This window comes from Perissodus microlepis, chromosome 4 (genome assembly GCF_051167445.1).
Source record: "Perissodus microlepis isolate ML-2025 ecotype Zambia chromosome 4, ASM5116744v1, whole genome shotgun sequence".
NCBI lineage: Eukaryota > Metazoa > Chordata > Actinopteri > Cichliformes > Cichlidae > Perissodus > Perissodus microlepis.
In genome coordinates this window covers 1,632,136-1,643,685 of record NC_140464.1, presented here as the reverse complement: position 1 = coordinate 1,643,685, position 11,550 = coordinate 1,632,136, and the positions used below count along the sequence as shown (strand labels likewise).

At 44.0% G+C, this 11,550-nt stretch overlaps 1 protein-coding gene across 1 annotated transcript; it reads left to right on the top strand.

Annotated features, from left to right (window-relative positions):
* The first annotated feature begins 2,159 nt into the window (after window positions 1-2,159).
* Window positions 2,160-4,075, top strand: nupr1b (nuclear protein 1b). Its single transcript, XM_084924984.1, has 3 exons — window positions 2,160-2,394; window positions 2,473-2,608; window positions 3,825-4,075. The coding sequence occupies exons 1-2, from the start codon at window positions 2,298-2,300 to the stop codon at window positions 2,598-2,600; spliced, it is 225 nt and encodes a 74-aa protein (XP_084781110.1). The 5' UTR covers window positions 2,160-2,297; the 3' UTR covers window positions 2,601-2,608; window positions 3,825-4,075.
* The last annotated feature ends 7,475 nt before the right edge of the window (window positions 4,076-11,550 follow it).

The window sequence follows — 11,550 nt, the reverse complement described above, 5'->3', positions numbered from 1 at the left end:
AAATCAGAAGAACTAAAACGTTCAAGGTGTTTGAAAAATCTGAATTAAAACTGTTCAATCATTTCACGTTAAAATGATGCTTTGTTTTACATACATGGAATTCTATTATAAAGCATTTAGAAATCATCACTGTTCGTCTTTTGCACCGTACATTTTTCATCCGTGTTTTTTCATATTTAACCCGTCAGCACAAACTTTGGGCCCCGACTTTAGTAAATCAGAGGTGGCTGTGCTGGTTTGAGACGGATAAAAACTGGAAACACTGGTTCAAAGAAGCTGTAAAAAATAAAAACCAAAATGACTCCAGTGCACGAGAGGACGCACGTACACCCCAAACCCTCAGCATGTCCAACGATCAGTGGCCTCTCAGGTGAAGATTTCCTGCTTTTCTTGCTGATTTTTAGGGACTTTGATCGATAAATGAAACAATTTCAGGAGATTTAAAAGGAAACGTTTACAGCTGTGTTAGTGCGTGTAACGTGCAGTAAAAGGATTCATGAAGATGAAAACACCTGAGCGAGTTTCCAGCTGCGGTTAATGTTTACCTGCCAGCTGATATCTGTGAGCTGTGTGTTCTCTGGCAGCGCGACACGCCTCGCACATGTGACTGCGCACACGTCTGCAGCAAAGAAAACATCCTGAGCTCACATCCTGCAGATTACACACTCGGTTTAAAATGCGCAAACATGCAGCCGTGACTTAGAGCTGCGACATAAACATGATAAAAGGTTGATTTCATAAAAAAAGTCAGTTATTCATGAAATATTTCAAACTGTGAGATAAACAGTCAAACGCGAGGAGACAAAGTTTCCCCGATTCAGCAGAATAACGAGATTTCAGCTCGACGTCTGACATCACACTGACGAGCAAACGTCAAAGAATCCTGTTTCACTGAGTCTGCAGCACGAAGACGTGATCGTCCACAGTTTGCTGCTAAAAACACAAAATCATCATCGGAAAGATTCGTGAGTCAGAAAAGATTAAAATACATTTATAACATAAAACTTACAAATGACGAACAAACACACGTGTGATGAGCTTAGATCTAAAAAGCAGAAAGGTCAATTCAAAGGTTAAAAGTGTGTGTGTGTGTTTGTGTGTGTGTGTCTGTGTGTGTGTGTGTGTGTGTGACAGAAAGCGACACCTGTGCTGAGCTGAAGTGTTTTACAGCTCAAATGTAAAAATGTGCTGAATCTCAACCACGAGCAGAGAACAAAGCGCTCGTTCTTCTGTTTGTTCCTCTGAGACGCTCAGTCCAAAGTTTGTTCCACACAGATTAGATAACTCAGATTAAATGTGAACACAAGGACACTGAAACAAAGCTAATATAACTAACTAACTAATATAAGTAACTGCAGCGGTCCTTTCATGCTGCTTTGGATCTTCAGTTTTAGCTGCACGTTTTTCCAATAAAGTAAGTTTTTAAACTGATATGAAAAACAAAAGTGAAAACGGTTACGATCGTGTCTGAAAGGACCTCTGAGTGATGAGAGGAAACAGACCGAGGAGCCAGGCTCCAAGAGTCACAGTGAAGCTTCTGGAGAAGAGTCTGGGTCACATTAATGGAAACATTTCTGCAGGATGACTGTGATCTGCTGTCACAGCCTGCAGCGCAGGTGGAGCAGCTTTAGATAAACACCATGAACCAGGTCAGGGTCATGTGACCACATGTGACCATTCATGTGACCACAGCAGCTGCTGATAACCAAAGAAAACAGACCTGGGATCATCCGGGGGAACCAAGGTCGGGTCTCACAGTGAGTCGCAGGACCAGAGACCACGTACACAGGTGTCAGGTATTCACTGCACACCTGAGTGTCAGCATGTGATGAAGATAACACAAGCTTCATGGTCAGAAACAGGACAGGTGAAGGAAAGTTAGGATACCTTGGTGGGTATATAAAGAGTACCAAAACAAGAGTATCCAGTCAAATAAGTGAGAATTAGCTGTAAAAACCAACGAGAGCTAATAACTATGTAAACAAAGGTTTAAAACTATGAGAAGAAATACTGAATGTGACTTTACAAAAATAAAATGTAGAAATATGAAACAAAAAGTTGTGTATTTGACACAAAGAGTGTGTTCTTGTTATCCAGAGGCTGCAGCTCTGTGGCTGATGCAACATTAGTGCAGATGAAAGAGGAGCCCTGCAGGAGGAGTCGGGAGGAGGAGAAGGAGGAGGAGGTGCATGCTTCTCATATATAAACACAGAAAGACGAAAAACAGACAAACCTGCGAACACTGAGGCTTACTGCGCAGACGCAAAGATCTCAGACAAACTTGTGGAAAAACAAACATGAGTCACGTCGACGTGAAAAACATGAAGCCCACCAAGTTTGAGGACGAGTACTACGACGAGTACGAGTACTATAACCTGACGGATAAATACGCAGGTGAGCTAACCTGTCCTGGTTCGGTCCGGTTCGTGTTCCGGGCCCGGGAAACTCACTGCTTTAGTTTTTCTGTTGCAGAAGGTTCGGCTCGGAAGGGCAGGACAAAGAAGGAGGCCAGCGACAACACCAACAGACACAACCCCGCAGGACATGAGCGCAAGATCGTGGAGAAGCTCCAGAACAGCGAGAAGAAAGACAAGGAGTGAATATTGAGGTAAACCCAGGAAAACCGTGTTTGTGTGTCAGTAACTGTGCGCCGAAGTAAAGCAGGAATGCTGTTTCAGTCAGAGCAAAGGCGTCTGACTCACACGAGTCCGTTTGCACTGACAGAGGCCATAAACACTTCAAAACGGGCAGATTTCTGAATGCTGTCTGGTCTGTGGTTGTTTGGAACGCTGGAACTGGGCAAATGTGACGCCAGACGCGCCGCGTGCAGAACTTGAATTTAAGCCTCTACCGCAGCACTTTTGCTGCCACGCTTTGACTTTACAGCCCTCAGAAAAAAGTCCAAAGTTTCTTTTTATATCGAGTCCTGCGCCGAATTTTAGACAGCGTGTTTCCTGTGTAGGAGGTCCAGTTTGAATCCATATTCTCGGTTTCTTTGCTCGAGGATCGGTCTGAATCTGAAATCGTCGATTTTTAAACGAATGTTTGGAACACAGGATACTGAACCACATCAGGCCTTTTCCTAAACTGCGCTTGCTCCACAGTTATTATTAATAATTAACTGTTAATTAACAGCTGAATTTAAAGCCAGCTGTTCTTGTTACAGTTAAGGTTGAGGAGTAGTGACGTCATGTGTGAAAAGACAGCATAGCTGTTGTTTTAGCTAAAATATATGTAATATATGTAGAATACGAATTCCCTCAGAACAAAACTGTTTATTAACTCCTGCCCTTCGCCTCCTGCACGTCATCACCAGGTCCATAGTTTGAATGGGCAGATTTCCAGTAGAAGTTTGTACACTTCTACAATCCTCCTCCTTCTTATCTCCTCCTGCTGCTCCTCTCTCTTCCTCTCCTTCTTTGCCCCACCCCAAGCCTTCTCCATCCATCCTCCTTCTTTTCCACATCCCCGTTCGTCGTCTTCATGTTCTCCCTTGTCCTCCTCCTCCTCCTTCTTCCTCATCTCTTTTCTTCTTACGTGTCCTCCTGGTGGCCTGTGCAGGTACTGCAAGTCAGTTAGAAACGATGCAGTTCTTACATCATTTTTAAGCTTTATTATGATTTAATCCTACAGGATAAACTCATAGATGTACCTGACAGATCACCTAATGAAACTGTAGATGAAGAAAAACATGGAAAAGTTTAATTTTGGATTTTTTTTTTTTAATTTTTAACACATGGTGCTGCTGTTGGTAAATAGATGCTTGAACTCCTCGTGTTTATTTATTTTAATTAATTATTTTATATTTTTCTTTTCCACTTCAGGGAATCTCGGACGGCTCATCCCGGAAACCGACCATGGCGTCCTTGGCGACAGAACGACACGTGCAGATGGCAGGAGCATCTGAGCTCCGATGGGCCCGCAGGTGTTAGAGAGCTCTCACCTGAGGCGGCGTGCCCCTGGGTCCCCGCTTGGACCGCGACCGCGCACCGAGACTGCGGTGGCGGCAAATGGCTCATTATTAAGGATGTTTTTTAAAACTTGTTTTTACGATTAAAGACTTGTTAAACTGAAATGAGAGTGTTTATTGTTTCTTCCTTTTAGGCCTCAGTGAAAAAACACAGCCTGTATATAAAAGATGGATGTAGTGAGGTGCCAGGAAAGAGAGCCTGGAAAGTTCAGAGCCACACTGACGTGTTTAAATACCAACGTCTGAGCTTTTGTGGATGTTCTAAATGTGAAGCACACTCTGACAGCTTGTTGAAACAAAGCACCAGACTCCACTGACAAAAACAGGAATTAAAGCTTTCAGATCACAGGAGTGATGCACTGCTGCTGAGTGCTGCTAAGGGATCGGGAGGACATCTCTTATGACGGGTAAACAGGTGAAAATGTTCTACATATAACTGTTGCAGTTGGTGGGCTGTCATTTGAAGCAAGAAAGGTTTTAAAGCTAACCAATCACAGCAGAAGCAGACAACTCAGTTTATGAGGTAAAACTCTTGTTTTTGTGAATGGAGTCTGGTACGGCTAACACCAGCTGCACTTCCTCAGGCAGAGCTGTTTGAATGCAGGTGAAGAGGTGAAAATGTGCAGGTTAAAGGTCAATCTCATCTGCAAAGTGATGAAACAAAGTGATTGTGACGTGTTACACACCGGCCTGGGGGGCTGGAGTGCAACACAAGAAAAATAATAAAAAGAAGTAAATCACACAGCCACAGCTTTACAATGACTAGTCGTTTTATTAACTTGACAGGTAGCGAGCGTCAGGGTGGGCATGGCCAAAACAACAAACAAAACACACTGGAAATGAATCAGAACTAACTTACCTATAGTGAATCAACCCCAAAAGAAAATACAAACCTCTAACCTGTCTCCCTACCCGAAACAGGAGAAAAAGGTTGTAAAAGAAACGGCTTCCCACCCCTACAGCTACCATGTCCAGATACGACTCTCTAAACTGTTTTTATTGCAGCCCAGCTCTGTCACACGCCACGAAGGGCCCCAAACGCGCAGCTCACTGGAAACAGGAAGTAGTAGGAGAGGCTGCCGGCCCAGTCAGGTCCCAATTTGTAGCTGGCCTCATTCCCTCTTCCACCAATGGTCAGCCTCCACCTGGAAACTTACATAACAGAGTACAAACAATGCCCCCGCATGGTGTGGCGAGTAACAACACCACACGGCAACAATGACCTGGGTCATAACAGACGCCACGAAGATGGAAACAACTGAGAACGTGCAGCAGCGATGTAACTTCACCAGCAGCACTCACACAGGGTTACAGTGAGTTATAGTTAGAGTAAGGGGCTACTGTTAACTAAACGAGTAAAGTAAAGGATTACTATTGCAAAAAAGGTAATTAGATTACTGTTACTTTCCCATAAGCACGCTGCGTTACTGCGTTACTAAAACCGTGATTTCTTTGCGAGAATGTCTCATGACAATAACCGAGTGCGACGTTCGTGACAACAGCTGTGTGCAGATCAACAATGGATCATATATCGAGTGCGGGAGAGAGTATGAGCGTGCAGCGTTTAAAGCGTGGAAGTACTGACCTTACTTTGAGTTTGATTCCATAAAAAGTGACAAAAACATTAGCGTCCGTTGTGCGTGGGAAGAAAACTTCTTTTTACAGCAAAAAAACCCCTAAACTTCCGAGCAAGCACCGAGTAGCTATCACGTAATGGGAAACTCACAGAGAAACTCGCGGATTCTTCCACTGACCGCTGCACACCTGCACCAGGGTAAACCTCCGCCTGCCCCACTCCTGCTTTACAGGTGAAAATAGAGCAACAGGACCGCTAGTCTGTGACTTTATTTATTTTCTGCTGTGTTTCACTTGCATCTATTTGAAAGACTGAGTGTAAACACACAAAATATTTTATTTTATGTGCTGGAATGTGCAGAAAATAGGTTTAAATGTTAAACTAATTTCTTCCAGTCAGAGAATGTTGCAGATAATTTAATGTTTGCTTGATGCATAAAGTTAAAAGATTAAAACTAATAAAACAAGTTTTAAAAAGAGACTTTTTCATTTGATTACATTTTGTATGATGGATTATGCAGAAAAAGTAGAATTGGGCTGAAAGATCTATTTATCACCTATATAGGTTGTAAATCGTGTTTTTAAAAAGTCACTAACTAAGTAATTAATTACTTTTGAAAATAAGTCATCAGTAAAGTAACGGGATAAATTTTTTGGGGAAGTAATCAGTAATTAGTTACTGAGTACCTTTTTCAAGTAACTTGACCAACACTGGTGGAGAGCATGGATCCTCCAGCAGGGGGCAGCATCTCTCAGCCATTGAGAGTCTGGTATGTGTGAAGTGTGTGAGGACTTTACAGGTCACAGTGATGTGTTGCCTGGCTCCACTTGGACTCTGGCCTTGTTGTTCTGTGAGCACAGACTTTGAGCAGGACTCAGAGAAAAGTGTCTGATCACACTGAAGTTTATTGTGCTGCAGTTTTAGATGCGAGCTTATGCAACAGTGCGCCGTTACGTAACGCAGACACTGAAGCTCAGGACAAGCTGCAGAGCTGTGAGCAGCAGCAGGTGATGAAACCGCACTCAACGCTCAGACGTCCCCGCAATCAAAGACGTCCCCACAATCAAAGACGTCCCCACAATCAAAGATGCTCCGACGACCTTTTGGGTTTTTATGTGGAGTAAAAATCATCCCACAGGTTTCTACACTCAGCGAGCACTTCATTAGGAATTAGCATAGCAACCTTCAGCTTCTCATTTTTAATAGCACACAAACTGTATATAAATGATGGACATAGGCAAATATGACGTCATCCATGTCCTGCATTAACATTTGATCGTGTTTGTGGGTTTTTGTTTTAACTAATGAAACTGTTCAGAAAGAAGCACACGGGGGTAAAGAGCCCAGTCATTCAGGAGGAGCTCGGTGTGGAGTCGCTGCCTCTCCACATGGAGCCCGTGGAGGTGATTCAGGACGTTCTGGGCAGACCTGAGAGTATGTCTCAGCTGGCTTGGGAACCCCTCAGTACTCCAGAAGAAATAGCCTGAGGACCTGGGCAGGAGAGCGATGTGGGCGTATCTATGCTCGCCATTGTGATCCCTGTTATCACCAACTGGGGTTTAAGTTTAAGCCAGCTAACACAGAGCAGCCGGGCTGTGCTGAACTTCTTTTGAGTGCCCAGCCTCAGGAGTCCAGAACAAACCGTCCACATCACCTCGACCTGTTTGGGACTCCCTCTCAAAGCTGTTTTATTCTTCCTCATGGAAACATTTCGGGTCAATAATTTTTTGTAACTAATAAAAGGATCAAATCAGTCTTCGCTGGCTGGCGAGATCAGGTCTGTGACAGCGATGGTGGGTTGTTGTTTGCTTGTTTTTATAAAGAAATGTTTGATTAGTTTGATTAGGTGACAGTTTAAAAAAAGCTTTTCAGGTATGAGCTGGGTGTGGTCATGTGACCTGCAGGTTGACTGTGTGTTTGCAGCTGTGCAGATGTTTCTGGCCGTGTGTTTATTAAAGTGAAGCGCCGCGTACCTGCAGCAGCTCTCCTCCGCTCACGTCGGCTGAATCTGAACCATCGCTGTGATTGGTTCAATGCCCGCCTCGCTCCGTGTGAGCGCAGATACGGCGTGAGGCGGGATGCTTATTGAACACAGGCACTTTCGTGTGTGCCGTCAGGGCTTCAGCGGCGGAGACACTTTTTCATTATTATTTCATATCTGAAGTCTTTCCAGAAAAAACAGGAGCTCGCTACTCTGTACTTTTCCTCATCTCAACAACAAATCTCACGTGTGGCATAAACCCAGCTGTGCTCTGCTTGACCTTTGTTTCTTTAACAGCCTTAAAACTGGACTCAATAGAGACCCCAATACTCAATACAGAGTAATTTGCTGCTTTTTCCTGATTGGTTCCCCTTTATTACTCTTGTTTTTTAAACTGCAAAAACTGTTAATAATAGAAGCATGTAGGCACCCTTCAACATTAGTGTTTTGCCATATTTAGACAAGAAGGTGGAGTGCTGTTATCAGCTAATTCTAGCTAGCTTGTTAGACTGTATCTGGTCTTTAAGTGATGACGTATGAACCCTGGTTCCAAACTACTCTGTGTTTATTAAGGCTGTTGTGTTTTTAACATGTTTTAATGTTTGTATATGTATATAACCTGGTATTGTGGATGGATTATCTCAGTTGTTCTCCTGACTGAAGTTCGTTTACAGCATCCTGCCATGCGACTGCATTTAACTGTGTTGTTGGTCAGATGATGTCACTAAAAATGGATGTTAGAGGAACCTACAGGTGGCTGTTAGCTACAGGTGGCTGTTAGCTGCTAGCTCTCTGCAAAGACAGCTAGCAGCTAACTGCTAGCAAAACTTGTTAGCATCAGTAGTAACTTGTGGAAACTTTAAAAGGCAGAACTCAGAAACCTCTGGGTCACGTCACCATGGCGACATATATCTTTTATAAAGGTCTCTATTGAAGGCCCAAAGTTTAAAGAAGTTGACAAGTCAGATCTATAATTTAACATCCAACTCTGCACCGGCTTCACTTGCCTCAGCTGAGGGAGTCGGGAGTTAGCCGGGCGCCGGGCAGGATGTGGAAACTTCAGAGACTGGAGGCTGATTTGTGTCAGAGTGAAAACAGAACACGTTTCATCAAATCTACACCTGCAGGCTAAAGGATGCTCATCCAACTTTTTATCGGTCTCGGAAAGATACCTGTAAATGATTTATAGTTCTAGGTATTTTTGCCCCATCCGTGGAAAAACGACTTTGCTCCCTTTTTAATGGAGGCCTTCTTCAGTAAGAGGCTGGAACAAATAAATGGCTCCGTATCATCAAGATGCCATCAAAGGGACAAAAACATTCAGATAAATCTATTTACTCATTCATTTATGTAAACGGGCATGTTTGGAGTTTACCTTCATATTTAATTTAAAATGTAGTAATTTTTTATTTATAGCTGTCTTATTTGTGATTCTCACAAAACCAAACATGTATTATTATGTTTTATATTTTTGATGCATTTGATGGATTATTTATTCCTGTATTATTCATGACTTTGGCATCGTCTGCCTGTCACAGCATGAACCCTGCCGCTCTGATCAGCTGAGGGATTTGAGGGTTTTTCGGTCCACGGGCTGACGCGCAGCACACCTGAACCGTCTCACCTGTTTGCAGATCATGACCTTCAGTCCGGAGCCTTCATGGGCCTCCTGCTGCCGGGAAACCAGATCCCGAGCATTTAGTGAGACAGGATCAGTTCGTGCGGTGCGAACGGGGCCAACTAAACGGTCTATTTCTGCTTAATCCTGACTTCATGTTTGGCTCCACCACCGTTGTAAGCGATGCTGCTGGAAAAATCTGCTGCTGCTGGACGAGCGGGGAGCAGGACGGCTCGGATCCCCCGCACACCTGCAGGATTTGGCTCTGATGTGGAAACAGGGATCAGGAATATTTATACACGCTTACATAACCAGCCTCACCATTCAACATCCAGATCAGTGTTTCTGTACCACTATCTCACACACAATACCTCCCCCATCACCTCCCCCATCACCTCCCCCTCTGCAGAGGAGATACCAGTGCTTTTAGAAACTCCCCTGGTTGCCTAGCAACTGGTCCTGAGGATTGCCAAAGAGACAGAGATCATTCGTCTGTTATGAGTGGGTAATATGATATTGTGTAAGTGGGGGTGTAAGCTTTCATGTCCATGTTTGTGAGGACCGACTGAAGTTTTTTTGGAACCAGAGCGCGTTTGAGGGCTCAGCTGTGATGAGTCGGGACGCCGTCCACGTCTGCCCTCGACCGTCACTCGGTGCACCACATGTTCTGCATGTATGTACGCAAATCAGACATTTCATGGAGTTTCTGTAAAGTTGGGACACATTTTGTGTATTGGGGACAAACGTTTATCAAATATTGAACCATTAAAGAAAAATATTCATGATATAAACTGAAACATAACCAATAAAGTAAATTTCCTTTGATGAAATCTGATTATTTTTACATTGTGTTTATATAAATGTATCTGTTTGGGTGTATGAAGCCTGTTAAGTAAACTTCCAGCTTCGTTACAATTTCATCCTCTTTTTGCCCCACAGTGACACACAGGAACATTTAGGTCGAGGCTGAGTACTAAAGGTTCAGTCCTGGTTACTAATCTGGCCTCCATGTTTGTGGACAGCAGGTTAACAGCGGTTAAAGGTCAGAGAGGTCGGCCTAAAGCACAAAAATCTATAAACCTTTGTCATACAGTGAAATGAAAACAAAACACATCGACCGGCGAGGAGTCCGTCTTCGCATCATAACGAATCTCATATCGAGGCCGACGGTGATAAACACGCTTTCAGACGTGATGGAGACTCAGGCGGTGACGAGGATGTGGAGAGCTGAATGAAATCAGCCCAGATCGAACTTCCTGCTGCCGATGGTATCTGCTGTGTGAGCTGCTGGTTTTATTACAGGGAACAGCGGGCGAGAGGGAAAGGTCGCCCTGCAGACATTGTTTTCTCGTTCTCAGCAGCCTGCGGGTCACAAATATCGACTAGGCCGCTTCCTGTTATACGAATGAAACCGTGTTCGGGAGAGAGGACGCGAGCAGGCGGGCAGAGGGAGCTGAACACAAATAAACTTTAATGTTACAGTTTGGCTACAACGAACACGTAACATACGTGAACTGTCTGCAGAGTTTATGTCCTGTTGGATCAGCTGCGGCACATTCAGCACGAAGCTCTGAGGCAGCTGCTGTTAACAAAGGAGGCAAGAAAGTAAAAGAAAAGAAAGAAAGGAGGAAGTAAAGAAACCTAAGAAAGGAAAATGAAGAAAAGATGGAAGGAAGGAGGCAAAGAATGGAGAAAGAATAAAAAAGAAGGAAGAGAAAAGGTAAAAAGAAAAAGCAGCAAACGAAGGAATATGAGGAATGAAAAGGAAAAGGCGGGATGGAGGAGAGGAAGGAAGGAAGGAAGGAAGGAAGGGATGAATTCCTCAACCACTCGTCAAATATGCAGGTTTCATTTCAAAAATAAAAACATTGCTATGACCTGTTTTTGCTTGCACCACCTACACACTGCTATCACACCTGATGTAGCTGCTTTCAGGGATTAGATTGGAGGTGTGCAGTGCTGCATACGCTCGCTGCTACACGAAGATGCAGCGTTACAGGAGGAAGTGTGGTGGTGGTTGGGGGAAGATAACCATTTACAAAATCATCAAGCAAGAACAAATCCACACAGGCAGGAACACAATCTCCTCCACCGCAACAGGTAAGTGAACGAAGGGAACAGACGTAAACAGACCGGTTCTCATCCAGCGCTTTTCTGCTCATTCACACAAGAACGTTTGCTCTTTCTCTGTAAGTGCTTTCTAACAGTCACACTCTGATGGATGCATCAGCAACTTGGGGTTAGTGTCTTGCCCAAGGATATGTGGAAGGGTTAGGCAGGCTAAGGTGTGGTTAGAAGCACAAACACAAACACAGCTCTCTCTCCAAATATAGCCCAAACCCACGGGAATGTTCTGTTTGTGGTGACAACAGAAACTAAGCAGGAACTAGTACTGATCCTTGGGG

Bases quoted from the DNA above. Each gene is read 5' to 3' on its own strand.
- nupr1b (XM_084924984.1), top strand. From the start codon at position 2,298: ATGAGTCACGTCGACGTGAAAAACATGAAGCCCACCAAGTTTGAGGAC. The intron at 2,395-2,472 runs GTGAGCTAACCT...TTTCTGTTGCAG, and splicing joins CCTGACGGATAAATACGCAG to AAGGTTCGGCTCGGAAGGGC.